The sequence below is a fragment of the Diospyros lotus genome, chromosome 5, assembly GCF_014633365.1.
Source record: "Diospyros lotus cultivar Yz01 chromosome 5, ASM1463336v1, whole genome shotgun sequence".
NCBI classification, from domain to species: Eukaryota; Viridiplantae; Streptophyta; class Magnoliopsida; order Ericales; family Ebenaceae; genus Diospyros; species Diospyros lotus.
In genome coordinates, this window is record NC_068342.1 from 42535455 (window position 1) to 42551574 (window position 16120).

The 16120-nt window shown below is 41.0% G+C and overlaps 1 protein-coding gene across 1 annotated transcript in view; it reads left to right on the plus strand.

Moving 5' to 3' along the window:
• LOC127801132 (brefeldin A-inhibited guanine nucleotide-exchange protein 1) overlaps positions 1–16120 on the plus strand; it is a 42630-nt gene that overhangs the window by 1817 nt on the left and 24693 nt on the right. The window contains 1 exon segment of the mRNA XM_052336001.1: positions 4851–5168. Within this exon segment, the coding sequence (XP_052191961.1) occupies positions 4851–5168 (318 nt within the window).

The following is a 16120-nucleotide window of genomic DNA, read 5'->3' on the forward strand; positions in this document are numbered from 1 at the left end:
TTCTTCCTCAGCACTTCTTATGGCTTCACGTATGACATCTATTTTTTCTCAATTCTTTTCATAAAGAGTATGATACAAGTACTTTCTCTGTTGTAATAACTTCAGGGAATTATCATTCTTGTGTCCATAAAGAGAAATGTGTGGTCAGTTAGTACTGTGCATGCTACATATGCACATTGATGTTTGTCAAAGTGGAGAAGCCAGACCCCAACATTGAGAAGATTCTTTAGCAAATGTTCCAGAATTTTGTACCAAGTTGATGTTAAACAACCCCCCACCCTACAAAAACAAGTGCATTAGATTTAAACAAATCAGCATTGATGGAGCAAGAATGAAATAGCTTAGTTGAGTCCCAAGAAAATATAAAGAGGTGGAAAAAGATTTAGTAGCATAGTGTCATGATCGTAGGGCTTAACCTAGGATCAGTTTGGAAATCGGAGGAATCCGATTCAGCTAAAGCCAAGAACAAAAGGAAATTGGAAGAATGAGGGAGAGATTAGAAGAAGTGTTAGGGGGATTAGAAGAACAGAAAGGAGGGAGATGAAGATCAAGAAAGGGGAGAGAATTTGGAAGAGGAGAAAAATAGATTTCAATTCATTAATTTCTTGGATAAGGAAACAAACCATTACAACAACCTGTTATAGGCATATTTGCCTTATAGCAGCCTAGCACATGCTCCCATGTGCTTCTAACCACTTGCTAAAATATCCCTAACAAACTATTCTATCCTATTACAATAATACCCTTTTATTGCTAGGTCATGACAATTTCCCCCTCCTTAAGAGAGTTCTTGACCCAAGAACTTGCCACGAGTAGTCGTTGCTCTTTATCCAATTCCAACCTTCTTTATGCGGATCATCCTCCTTTCTTTATTTCTACTTCTAGGTCTCTTCTTCTTCATTCTTAGGTTTTCAAGATTAATTCCGAGTATAAATTGGCCCAAAATTTCATTAGGGAAAACTTCATTACCATCCACTACAAGTAAGGAAAGCAGATCTACAACCATAGTTGTTGTTATTGTACCCCCATTCAATCCACAGCCATGCTCTGCTGCAAAAATATCAACAATAGCCTCGAAATGTAGCAATGGGAACTTGTAGACTTACCTTGAATGTTCATACCAAGGCTGTTTGTGAGTATTAACATTAGGAGCTGCTGCCACTTCAATTCCAGCCAACAATTTCTCAATGACTGACCCTTGGCCTTCATCTCGACCTTCTTCCCTAACATGATTTACATCTAGATTAGGCTGTGCATCACCGAGATCAGTTTCTTGCTCTTGTAGAATGTGGTCTACCCCAATCTCCTCATCCAATCTTCTTTCATCTTCGGAATCCTGAGTTTCCATTGACTTGTTCGCTTCATTTACAACGCCAACTTCCTTAATATTGGCTGAAGTTTCAGTTGGAATCTCTTGATTACATGAAAATAATTCAACAACTCCTTCTTCCTTGTGTTTGCTGGAATTTCCCTCTCTGTGAACCTCTCTTTCTACAATTTCAGATTGTCCCTTTGCCTTTGCTGTCCCATCAATTTGTTTATCATAGATTCCTTTGTTCATCATATATTCCTTTTGAACAATGCCATTCACCACCAATTTCATCACTGATCTTGCACTCCTCCTTAATAGTTCTGCTGAAATTGGTATCCTTCTTCCACTCTATGTTGGAGGTAAGCATTGATTCGCTTTTCCATAATCTTGACTTCTCATTTGGCTGCTCTATTTCAAGGAAGTCCTCCTTATTAAAACTTCCATGATAATCATCAAAGTATTCCACCGAAAAGTTATAATGATACTTCTTAATAAGTATCATCTCAAACTCTTGTAGCTTCTTGCGGAACATACGGCCAAATTTCTCGCACTCTTCATGAATTACACTTCTTGTTTCCTTGTCAACTTGGTCGATCCCCTTCTTCTGTTCCCTGTTGCTGCCAACTGAAAATGCAGCCTTTTTTGGTTTCCACTGAGGCTCCATTCCAGCTGAAAAGAAAGCTTTCTTCTGCTGCAATTGAAGGCTCATCTGCTCCATGTATGGACTGCCTCCCCTAGCTTCATGAGTAGGACAACTCGAAGGCCAATAAACAGGAGCTTTGTACATCCTAAATCCCTCACTTCTCTTCAGTATGTACCTCTCAACAGTCACCCTGAAGCTGATCCAAGAAGTGTCAAATTGCAGCCACTGTTCTGCTTCAAGGTCAGGTCTATTGTAGTAGTAGAAGGAGTTACATAGTTCTAGCAACTTGATTGGTCTCCTAGAGTCTCCTAGAGCGTCTGACTCTCAGTCGAAAAACACAATCGACATCATAGTAATTGGATGATCAACTGCCTCAAGGCCAATTAGCCAAGAATTCCTCCATCGGAATCAAGGAGGTTGTATTCGTCTATAAGTTTTGATCAATTGGAACTGCTTTAGGCGTCTCCAAAAGCACCGTCGAAACCAATTGGCCCCATCACCTTCAAATTTCCAAGCCTAAAGTATTAGTCGACACTCACCTCCTAGCACGTCGGAATCCAATTCTGAAATCCAGCAGGAATTTGATCACGAGAACATAACAGAGAGTTGTCGCGGTCACGGGATTTGTATCTGCTCGCGATAGCTATAGCTTCTAGATGACTCGGATCTAGGTCTACTTCATGCCTTCATTGCTCGCTAGAACTGAAATGGTTCAGCGATCTTCCTAGTTGCGCCTCTTCTTTCGGCCTCAGTTGTCCGCCTTCCTCTTCAAGACTCGGAACAAGAGTGCCTGTTGTGCCTTCTAGAAATTAATGGCAGTTCTTCTCAACCCAATCACCGTCCAAGGCTCCCAGCCCAATTGCGATCGCCTTTGATTCCAAAATCACCAGAACTCATTGTTAGTTCAATAGCTACACCCCACTCCCGAGTCCAAATCGCAACACCCGCTATATCGAGACACCCCCAAGTCCAACCCACTGCATCGCAACACTCCCAAATCCAAATCGCGACGTCCTAGCTGTTCGCGTTTGCTTTAAACTCTTGCACCAATCGCGACTTCCTGGATTGAACGTTGTAACAACTGTCGGCAATCGATCCGCTAAGAATCAACTTCCTGGGATTCCCTCGGTCCTTCAAAGTCGCCTTCAGCAACCTAACTTGCCTCCGACACTGATTCTAGGAGTCGCGAATTGCAAGTGTTGTTCCTCTTCAAGCCGATCTTGCTACCACAGTTTCCTCCTCAACCGCGGAATCAAATTCCGAGGTTCAGCCAAAATTCACCTAGAATCGAATCACCCAATCACCGATGTGGCCGAAGAACCCTGGCTCTATTGCAATCTTCTTGGAGCCACTGTTGGAACTCCCTTGGCCTGCTTCGCCTTCAACATTAGACAAGAATTGCCCGAGTTCCGGCCGTCACCTCCTGACGCTACTCATCTTTCAATTTCTAACTACTTAGGATTAATTGATGCAGTTGGCGAGAATTGCTTTGCTCTCTCTCGTTCACTATCGATCTTAATATCCTCCAAATCGAATTGGAAACAATCGCCTATCAATAGCCGATAATTACCGTAGGAACTCACCGATAATCACTGTTGGAACTCAAATCAAAACCACAACCAAGGATGAACTGCTCTGATACCATTTGTCATGATCCTAGGGCTTAACTTAGGATCAGTTTGGAAATCGGAAGAATCCGATTCAGCTAAAGCCAAGAACAAAAGGAAATTAAGGAGGAAATTGGAAGAATGAGGGAGAGATTAGAAGAAGTGTTAGGGGGATTAGAAAAACAGAAAAGAGGGAGATGAAGATCAAGAAAGGGGAGAGAATTTGGAAGAGGAGAAAAATAGATTTCAATTCATTAATTTCTTAGATAAGGAAACAAACCATTACAGCAACCTGTTATAGGCATATTTGCCTTATAACAGCCTAGCACATGCTCCCATGTGCTTCTAACCACTTGCTAAAATATTCCTAACAAACTATTCTATCCTATTACAATAATACTCTTTTATTGCTCATACGGTTATGACGCATAGTACAAGGAGAGCCAGTCGAGGGGAAGTGATACATGGGCAGTGAAGAAGAAGATTCATAATATAAGAGAAGATCTTGATGTCAAGGTGAAAGAAACGAAAGAACCTGATAGGAGAGTAACATAGCAATGGAAAGAAAGGGGAAGAAGAACCAACGAGAAAGGGTGTAGAGAAGCCTAGAGTGACAATAGAAAGTGAAGAGAGAAAAGGATAAGAAAAGGTGAAGGAAATGGGATAGAGTAGAGAGAACAAAGGCCTCGAAGGTCCAAATGTTTAAATTTTATCTAGCTTCAACAATATAGTTTCACATTATATAAATAAGGTATATTTATAGGCTTGGTAAGACATTTCAATTGTTTCTCTTCAATGGTTGAGAGAAACCATACTTTGATTGTTTATTGATTCCCGAGGAGCTCACTAGGTCGTACAAACTGACCCTTTCATACCTCATTTGGTTTTGAGGGGATTCTTGCATGAGAATCTTATTGATCTTGAAGTCAAGTTGTCTCCACTTTGACCTCATTATACCTTTTCTTATGAAAAATGGGCCTGCCTATCCTCAAGGAGGTTGATATTGATAGTCTTAGGCCCTTTTCAGTCCTGAGGGATTCTCGTGCTTTAAGTTTAATGGCCTGCACCGTCACAACCTTAGATTGCAACATTTTATTCTTGTTCTGATACTGAACTCCTCTTTTATTTCTGTATATGTTGTTATGTAGGTTGTTCCACTCTATCATGCCAATTCTTTATATCATTAATAAATCATGGTATTCATTCCCTGGTTCTGATTGGTCACTCTAAAGTCTTACTTTTCCTATTTTAAAATAAGAATGCTAATATTTCTTTTCTTTTGCTTCAGGTTTCTTAATGCTGTCAAGCAGTATCTTTGTTTATCCATTCTAAAGAACAGTGCATTGTCAGTTATGACTATTTACCAGCTTCTCTGTTCAATATTCAAGAGCTTGTTGTCAAAGTTAAGATCAGCACTGAAAGCTGAAATTGGAATTTTCTTTCCTATGCTCATCCTGCGTGTGCTTGAGAATGTAGTTCAGCCTAGTTTCTTACAGAAGATGACTGTCCTCAATTTACTGGAAAAGATCTCTCAAGATTCTCAGATTATTATTGATATTTTTGTCAATTATGACTGTGATGTGGATGCTCCAAATATATTTGAAAGGTATTGGTAGTGCTATTCATTGATATGCTTCCCTTGTTATGAATTTTAGCGAGGTAGACATCTGACACTAGGTGATAACAATCCTAAATATTTCCATAGGATTGATATGCCTGTAGAAGGAATAATCACATTGGTAAGTTGTTAATCAATGGTCTGTAAGGAAATTCATATTAATTTAGCCAAGAGTGAGACCATTTTTATTGGTGCTGCGCACAGTTTTGAGTAAAATTACCCACTACTTATTTCTCCTTGGTTCAATTTTCAAAGGCCAAGTTGATATGGAAGGGTTTGTGGAAACCCTAAGAGCAATATTTGACAAAGGGTGGGAGGCTTACCATTATAAGAGCACCTTGTCTTGCCTCCTGTTGTATATGGTGTCTCTCTTTTTGGGGCCTAAATTAGATGTTAGGGTTAGAGACGTTTTAGAGGCACTTTATTTTGGGGGTATTGGGGATGATTCAAGTGCTAATTTTTGAGCTGGGAAAATGTTTGTCTTTTGGTGGAACAGTGTGTTGGGTGTTAATCTTTGCTCTTTAATAAGCCCTTTTCGGTATGTGACTTTGGAGGTTTGCTCTTTTGGGGGGGATAGCTTTTGGAGGAAGGTAGGTGGGGGAAAGTATGGGAGCTCTTAGGATAGTTTGTGTTCAGATTCCATTTCCTTACCCTTTGAGTTTGGGCTTTGGCAAGGCATCATTTTTGTCGGACCATGGGCTTTGAGGTTAAGCATGGGGAAAGTATTAGGTTTCAGTTAGATAGTTGCTGTGGGCATAAGCCCTCGTACACCAGCTCCTGAGGGGTGGGGGGTGTTGTCCATACGTTTTTTGCTTGGTTGCGAATCATGAGGTGACAGTGGGTGAGTGCTTTCTTCCTTCCTTGCTCTTCTTGTTTTAGGACAATCTCCAAGATTGGAAGGCTTATTTGATGACAACATTCTTAGGGATGCTTCAGGATCATCCTCTGACAGGCACAGAGAGGAGGGATGGCTTGGAGGCTAGTACATGGATGGATATATATATATATATAATCCTGTTGTTATGATGCTTTTCATGATCGAAGCAAATCTATTAGTAGGATGGGTATGGAGATTGAAATCCCCATTTTAGATTGCTTTCTTTCTCTGCTATGTTTCTCTTTGTGCTTTTCTTATGATAGTGTCATGTATCACGTGATATAAGGGGTAGTATAGCAATTAAATGTAATGGAGGAACTAAATGTATTAAAAGAGGAATCTAGGCGCGAGTTAGTTAGTGGTTGTAGGGGTATGGTACAGAATTTGTTGCTGTTGTGGCAGCTTGTACATTCCCCAATGATGTAAACGGTTATCGCACGTGAGGGGCTAGTATCCCAGCTACATATGGGTACTCTCTCTCTCTCTCTCGGCATTTTTCAGGCAATATTACAACTTAATTCTCTGGAATCCTCTCTCTTTCTCCCTCAATTCTCTCTGATTTTCCTCTCCCAGCTCTCTCGATTAGCCTATTGTTTGAGAATCCCTTAGTCAAATCCTCTGGACTTGATAATCTGGTATCAAAGCTCGCTCTTTGGCGTCAGGCGGATACTACTATATTGACACAATGGCTTATGGGATGCGAATGAAGCAGATGGAGTCCCAATTGCAGCAAGTGACGACAGCCATGGCAAAGATGCAGTTGAGGCTGGGATCCTTGGAACCCTCGATTGGAACTGGGGTGGATACCCGTATTCATCAGGTGATGGGGAGGTGGCGTGAAGAAAACTGGGAGCTGACGCAAATGTTCAGATGAGTGTTTGCATCACAACAGCTGGGGAGGCTGTTGCTGGAATTTTTGCCTAGGGAAAGTACGGAGCCCATATTTCCTGGAGTGGGAGTGGAGCAATGTCAGGGGGGAACTTTGGACTTTGAATTCGAAATAGAGACCCTGGGTGAAAATAGGAGGAATGGAGTGCAGGCGAACTGGACCCAACCAAATTTTCCAATGGCGAAATTGGAGATTCCACTATTTGAGGGTGAAAATCCAAGATGGTGGAGATAAGGAGGTGTGAAAGGGTGTTCTCATTGTATCAAGTTCAAGAATAGCAGAAGGTAAGTTTGGCCGTGGCGGGCTTGAACGATATGGGAGATGCATGGTTTTAGAGTTGGCTCGCATCGAAGGAGGGGAGTCCTTGGCATGTATTTGCAGAGGACCTTTGTGCGAGATTTGGGGACAGAGATTCGAGGGATGTGATCGAGGAGTTCAATAAGCTAAGGTAGGATGGGACGGTGCTGGCCTATCAATTGAAGTTCGAATAGTTGAGATCGCTAATGGTAATGCACCAACCCTACCTAATTGAAGAATATTTTGTATCAAGTTTCATCAGTGGATTAGGAGAAGATGGGAGACCAATGGTAAAGATGATGCAGTCCCGGATAGTTAAGCAGGCTACTGATAGTGTAAGGCTGCAGGAGATGACTATCGAGGCCATGTTAAAGAAACAAAGGAGTCAGATGAAAGGGTTGAGTACCGGAGGGTGGCTCCCCAAAAACAGGGCTATAGGCAGGGATGCAGGGCAAGGTAGCAAGAATGTCCTGGCCTTACCTTCGACAATGACTCCACCTGCAAATAGGGGAAGATAAGTACTTTGTGAGGCATAAATGTAAACGACAGTTGTTATTGTTAGAAGCGGAAGAGGACGAAGAAGAAGAAGAAGGGGACGAGAGTATGGAAAAGGAGGAAGAAGATAGAGGGGAGATATCCCTGCATGCACTGAAGGGGTTAGCAAATAGCAAGATTATTAAGGTAGAGGGGAGAGTTTGAAATGCCACAATATTGGTGCTCATTGACAGTGGGAGTACCCACAACTTTTTGGATGAAACCATGGCCAAGAAGTTGAAGTGTGAAGTCTCTAATTCACATCCACTATCGGTGACCGTAGCAAACGGAAACAAGGTGGTGAGTCAGTCATCTTGCTTGGGGTTTTGCTGGGAGTTGAATGGGGAAGAGTTTGTAGTTGATTTAAGGCTGTTGAAATTGGGAGGTTGTGACGTAGTGTTGGGAGTGGACTGGATGAAGGAGGTCAGTCCTATTAGTTTTGACTTCAATAAAATGGAGGTCACGTTTGAGAAGGAGGGAAGGGGGAAGGCCCTAGTGGGCATCCATGAAGTAGGGGTGTGTAAAATGATTTCGGGAAAGAGGCTGCACAGGATGCTCAAGAGCAAGTTATCACAGGTGGCTCAATTATTTTCTATCCATACCATGGAATCCACCCTCGGGGAACAAGGAGAAGAGGGTCATCTGGTAGAGGCAGTGGGCAGCAGTTCTCATAAGCCATGGTAGGTACAAGAATTTGACTCTCTTAACATGCTGTTAATTGGATTTAAGGACCTATTTTTTGGGCCAAGTTCCCTACCACTAAAGAGACCTTATGACCATATTATCAATCTTAAGCCTAATGTAGAGCCTGTTAACCTAAGAGCCTACTGATGCCCTCCCAGACAGAAAACATAGATAGAGAAACTCATCAAAGATATGTTGCAAAAATCCATTATTCAACCCAGCCATAGTCCCTTTGCATCACTGGTATTACTTGTTAAGAAAAAGGATGGATCATTGAGGTTTTGCATTGATTACCGTCAACTCAATGTCATGACCATAAAAAACAAGTTTCCTATTCCAATTGTGGAAGATCTACTTGATGAGCTAAAAAATGCCTATGTCTTAACCAAACTAGACCTTCGATCAGGCTATCATCAAATCAGAATGCGGTCTGAAGATATTCTTAAAACAACTTTTAAGACTCAGCAAGGGCATTGTGAGTTCCTCGTAATGCCCTTTGGCCTCACTAACGCCCCTGCAATCTTTCAGGCGTTAATGTACAAAATATTTGAACCATACCTACATAAATTCATCCTAGTGTTCTTTGATGACATCTTAATTTACAGCCCTACCTTTGTACAACACCTAAACCACTTAAAAATTACCTTTGAGATCCTTAGACTCAATAAACTATATGTTAAGGAGTCAAAGTGTATTTTTTCCAGGTAGCAGGTTAAATATCTAGGGCATATCACATCTAGTTCAGGGGTGAGCACTGTCCCTAGTAAGGTGGCCACAATGGTGGCCTGGCCAAGGCCTCACAATGTGAAAGGATTGAGGGGATTTTTAGGATTAACCGGGTACTATCGCCGGTTTGTTAAGGGGTATGGTATTATCAGTCGACCTCTTACTGACCTATTGAAGAAAGATGGATTTCGGTGGGATTCTAAGGCAGAGGAAGCCTTTTGTAAGCTCAAATAGGCCATGAGTGAAGTACCAACTTTAGGCCTGCCGGATTTTAACAAGCAATTCATCTTAGAAATAGATGCGAGTGCTAATGGTATTGGAGTAGTCCTGGTGCAAGAAGACAGAACTATAGTGTTTCTTAGCCAAGCCCTTGCCCCAAGACACCTAGGGTTGAGCATCTATGGAAAGAAGCTTCTAGCAATACTAATGACAATGGAGAAATGGTGTCATTATCTCGAGGGGGGAAGGTTTGTGATCAAGACATACCACAAGAGCCTTAAATTTTTGCTACAACAGAAGCTGCATACACAGTTACAACGAAAATACAACAACAACAACATATCCAGCCTTTATCCCACTATGTGGGGTCGGCTACATGAATTCTAGACTTCCATGTATTTCTATCTTTTGTCATATCTTCATTGAGATCCATACACTTCATATCAAACTTTAATGTTTCCCTCAAAGTTTTCTTAGGTCTGCCTCTACCTCTTTTTTTGATTAATTGTTCCATTTCATCAACTCTCCTCACAGGAGCGTCTCTTGGTCTCCTTCTCACATGACCAAACCATCTTAGTCTAATCTCTCTCATCTTCTCCTCTATTGGCATTACTCCTATCTTATTACAAATAACTTCATTTCTAATTTTATCTTTTCTTGTATGGCCGCACATCCATTTTAACATCCTCATCTCTGCTACACTCGTCTTTTGCTCATGTTGGTATTTGACTGCCCAACATTCTGAGCCGTACAACAAAACTGGTCTTATAGCTGTCCTATAGAATTTTCCTTTCAATTTTAATGGGATTTTATCATCACATAACACCCTCGATGCATTTTTCCATTTTAGCCAACCTGCCTTAATTTTATGTGTGACATCCTCGTGAATTTCTCCATCTTTTTGAATCACTGATCCCAAATATCGAAAATGGTCTTTTCTTTGTAAGATTTGGTCTTCCAATTTTATTATAACATCCTCTACTCTTGCATTCTTACTAAATTTACATTCCATATATTCTGTTTTCTTTCTACTTAATTTAAATCCCTTAGATTCTAAATTGTTTCTCCATAACTCAAGCTTAGTGTTCACTCTTTCTTTTGTTTCATCCACCAACACTATGTCGTCTGCAAATAGCATACACCATGGCACATTTGTCTGAATATCTTTAGTGAGTTTATCCATTACTAAAGCAAATAAGTGTGTACTTAGTGCAGAACCTTAATGCAATCTTATTGTAATTTTAAACGGTTCAGTATCCCCTCCACATGTTCTGACCCTTGTCTCTGCACCATGATACATGTCCTTAAGGGCTTGTATATAGACTATTCGGACTCCTTTATTCTCTAAAACCCTCCATAATACTTCTCTAGGGATCTTATCATAGGCATTTTCTAGATCTATAAACACTATATGTAGGTTCTTCTGATGATCCCGATACCTTTCCGTTAGGCGCCTCAGTAGGTATATAGCTTCCATTGTTGACCTACCGGGCATGAAACCAAACTGATTTTCTGAGACCTCTGTTTCTTTTCTGAGCCTCTGCTGTATTACTCTCTCCCAGAGTTTCATGGTATGGCTCATTAACTTAATTCTTCTGTAATTTTCACAGTTTTGAACATCTCCTTTGTTCTTATATATAGGGATCAAAGTACTCTTCCTCCACTCACCTGACATCTTTTTTGATTTAAGAATCGCGTTAAATAATTTCGTTAGCTAGGAGATACCCTCTTCTCCCATGCATTTCCATGCTTCTATTGGTATATTATCCGGTCCCACCGCCTTATGATTTTTCATCTTTTTTAATGCTTATCTTATTTCATTTGGACTTATGCGTCGATAAAATGTATAGCTCACGTTCCCTTCGGAGTTACTAAGATGTCCCAATCTAACTCTTGTGTCGCCATCATCATTGAACAGTTACAACGAAAATGTATGACTAAATTAATGGGTTTGGACTATGTGATTCAATATAGGAAGGGTAAGGAAAACATAGCAGCGGATGCTTTATCCAGGTGTTTTGAAGAGGGGAGTGTAGCTGCAATCACAACCATTGTCCTAGATTGGTGCCAAGAGGTGGCTGCTAGCTATACATCAAGTGAGAAGACCCGGGAGGTCCTGCAACAGTTAGAGGTTGACCCTTCATCTAAATTGGGTTACACTCTAACAAATGGGATGATTAGATGCTAAGGGAAACTGGTGATTGGGGAAGAGGAGGCACTAAAAAAGAGGATAGTAGAGGCACTGCATGCCTCTCCCATCGGGGGACACTCGAGTATTGTAAACACATACCATCGAGTCAAATAGCTCTTCAAATGGCCAGGACTTAAGAAAGATGTTATGGAATTTGTAATGAGATGTGACACTTGTAGGCAGTGCAAGTCAAAGAATGCGACAACACTCGGGCTACACCAACCTATGAATATCTTTGGGGGTCCATGGGAGGATATCTCAATGGACTTTATAGAGGGGCTGCCCAAATCATAAGGTAGAGACTGCATTATGGTAGTGGTGGATCGCTTCACCAAATATGGGCATTTTATGGGTTTGGTTCATCCATACACTGCCCAAGAGGTGGCCAAAATGTTCTTAGACTAAGTGGTTAAACTACATGGGACACCTACGGCTATAGTATCAGACAGAGACAAAATCTTTACTAGCCTACTGTGAAAGGAGTTGATGGGATTATTGGGGGTGAAACTAAAGATGTCCAGTGCTCACCACCCTAAATCGGACGAGCAAATCGAAAGGGTTAATCAGTGCTTGGAGATATATCTCAGGTGTACTTGTTTCCTTCAACCAAAGACATGGCACAAATGGCTTCCGTTGCCTCAATGGTGGTACAATTCCAACCACCATTCAACCATAAAAAGGTCCCCCTTTGAAGCCCTTTATAGTTACAAACCACCCCTACTGCCATATGTGGGAGACAACTCAACTATGGCAGCCCTCGATGCATACCTACAACAGAGGCAATAGGCTATGCAGGTGATTAAGGAGGAGCTAGCTAATTCCCAAAATTGGACGAAACAATTTACAGACAAGAGGAGTGAGAGGGAATTTTAGGTAGGTGACATCGTGTATCTAAAGCTGAAGTCAGGACACCTAAGAACCCTACTTCCTCACTCCGGCTCCAAACTACATCCAAGGTTCTATGGTCCCTTTCCAATTACTGCAAGGGTGGGAACAGTTGCATATCAGTTACAGTTGCCAGAGGGTTCTAATATGCATCTGGTGTTCCATGTTTCACTCCTTAAGAAGGCAGTAGAGGCACAACTAGCAAACTCCATCTTACCAACTCTTCCCCAGGCTGAAGCTCCTATTCGGGAGCCTATAACTATACTTGACAGAAGGGTGATCTACAGATAGGGAGCCCTAATTACCCAAGTTCTCATTAAGTGTTCTGATCTACACTTGGAGAATAACACATGAGAGTATCTTCCGGACATCCTTAACCAGTTCCCTCGCGTGGCTAGCCTCCTCCACGTTTCTTAAGGACAAGAAAAGTTTTGTAGGGCAGGGTAATTGTCACATACTGCGTGATATAAGGGGTAGTATAGCAATTAAATGTAATGGAGAAACTAAATGTAATAAAAGAAGAATCTAGGTGCGAGTTAGTTAGTGGTTGTAGGGGTATGGTACAGAATTTGTTGTTGTTGTGGCAGCTTGTACATTCCCCAATGATGTAAACGGTTACCGCACGTGAGGGGCTAGTATCCCAACTATATATGGGTACTCTCTCTCTCTCGGCATTTTTCAGGCAATATTACAACTTAATTCTCTGAAATCCTCTCTCTTTCTCCCTCAATTCTCTCTGATTTCCCTCTCCCAACTCTCTCGATCAGCCTATTGTTCGAGAATCCTTTAGTTAGATCCTCCGGACTTGACAAATAGATAGCCTAGTGGTTGATTTGTGGCTCTTATGCGAGGAGAGTCGTGAGTCTCTCGATGACTTGATCTGTCATTGTTTTGGTTCCGGAGAAATTTGGGGCCTTATCTTCGTAGTTTTCGATATTCACTGTTTGATTTTTTATTCATTTGGCATCATGTTTAACCATCCTCAGAGCATAAACACTTATGACTACTTGCTATATTTCTTTCGTTCTTTTCCCTGCTGTGTGCCACCTTTGGATGGAGAGAAATAGTAGAGGATTTGATGGTCTGGGGCATTCCATTCTTGGGTTTAAGGGATCTGTTATTATTTCCTTTTTCTTATTGTCTTGGTTGACACCTTGTTTCTTTTATTCCTTCGTTTATTCTCTTGATGGGATATATATTTTGATTGACATTTAGTCTTTTTGTACTGGGTTTTCCCCTTAAGGTAGCTTTTTTTTCTCAACACCCCCCCTTATATATATATATTTGTGAAAGAACAAGAATTAATCTTTCATATATCAAAACTAATTAATACAATCTTACTTATAACACACATACTCCTAATCCTTGAAGAATTCTAAGACTATTCAACTCCTAACAATTCTCCTCATCTATAGGAGTTGATTACTCTCCTATAAATTAGGACCCCTACTAGATTACAACAACTCAAATCATTAATAAATAAATCAACTGATAAATCTAACTGCCAACACTCCCCCCTCAAGCTGGAGAATGGATATCCCACATTCCTAACTTGCTTACTAGATCTTCAAATCTTTTTACTGGCAACCCTTTTATTAATATATTAGCAACTTGTTTCTCTAATGGAACATATGGTAGGGGAATGAGTTCAGCTTTCAACTTCTCTTTTATGAAGTGCCTGTCTATCTTAACATGCTTAGTCCAGTCATGTTGGATTGGATTATGTGTTATACTGATTACTGACTGGTTATCACACCACAACTTAACTGTGTCTTGGACTAAAATTCTTAGATCATCAAGAACAATTCGTAGGCTTAGAATTTCGCATAAAGCAAGGGCCATAGCCCTAAATTCTGTCTCTGTACTTGATCTTGCCACAACACTTTCTTCTTGCTTCTCCAGGATACCAGATTCCCTCCTAGGAATACATAGTAGCCACTTGTAGATCTTTTATCAGTTATGGACCCTGCATAATCTACATTTGAAAAACCTTGAATGTTTAATTTATTTCCTGCTTTAAATAGGATCCCTTTACCTGGAGTAGCCTTGAGATAACACAAGATTTTTCTAACCGCTAGCATATGCTCCTCAGTTGGGTCGTGCATGAATTGACTTACCAAGCTGCCAGGAAAGACAATATCTGGTCTTGTGTGAGAGAGATATATCAATCTTTCAACTAGTCGTTGATACCTTCCTTTGTCTATAAACTTGCTAGTAGGGTTGTTCCATAGCTTGTAGTTAGGTTCAATAGGAATTTTTGCCCCTTTTCCTTCTATCAATTTTATTTTAATTAATAAATCAAGTACATATTTCCTTTGAGAGAGCAAAATACCTGCCTTATAATAAGCTACTTCAATTCCCAAAAAATACTTGAGCACACTCAGGTCTTTGATTTCAAATTCCTTAGCTAACCTTTCTTTAAGCTTTGCCTGTTCTCTTTCATCATTGCCAGTTACTTTCATGTCATCCACATATACTAGTAGCACAGTAACTTTTCCTCTTGTCGAGTGTTTGATGAATAAGGTATGGTCCCCCCAACTTTGATTGTAACCGATAGTATGCATGGCTTTAGATAACTGCTCAAACCAAGCCTTAGGGGATTGTTTGAGCCCATATAAGGCCTTATTTAGCCAATATACCTTCCCACTGAGTCCCTTATGAAATCCTGGTGGTAAATCCATAAACACTTTCTTTTCTAAATCTCCATGGAGAAACGCATTTTTAACATCTACTTGTTATAGATTCCACCCAAATGAGGCTGCCAATGACTGGAGAATATGAACTGTGGTCATCTTTGCCAGTGATGTAAATGTCTCTCGGTAGTCAATCCCATATGATTGAGTGTAGCCTTTAGCTACCTGCCTTGCCTTATACCTCTCAAGTGTCTCATCGGCCTTATACTTGACATTAAAAACTCATCTACACCCCACTGGATTAACTCCCTTAGGTTTGTCCACAATATCCCATGTATGGTTCCTTTTTAAAGCCCTCATTTCCTCAAGCATAGCAAGCTTCCAATTCTGATTTTTTAGAGTCTCAGTTACTGATTTTGGAATGATAATTGAATCTAGAGATGTTAGGAAGCTTTTATGGTTTTGGGAGAGGCCATGATAGGATAGGTAATTGGCCATTGGGTGGTGCAGCTTCTAACTCCCTTCCTAAGAGTTATGGGAAGGTCGATATCATCAAGGATTTGGCCGATAGAGGCTGGAGGTATTGTCTGCATGTGATCCTGGCTTTGAATGGGAGAGGAGTTTGGAGCTTGCTGGTCTTCTAGGCTTGGCTGTTTTTGTTTATATATAGGGAGACCCTTTGTATCTTCCTTGCAGCCACTGGCAGGCTTCTTGCTCATCAAATTTGGCCTGATCATCTCCATGGTTAAGGCTTAAGGCTGTTTGAGTGCTGGGGAGATAGACTGGCTGTAGGGTTAGGATTAGAGGCATGACTAGGCTCACTAGAGACCGAATGAGGATTGGCATTAAGCTGAAAAGTGGACTAGGAAGATGGTAGAGGAAAGAAGATGTCACTCGACTCACCATAGGAAGTCTCCCCCTGGTGACCAGCTTGGGTAGACCCAAAGAATGGAGTAGTCTGTTATAAATTGGGAGCATTGGCAGCCTTTAAACCCTCCAAGAAAT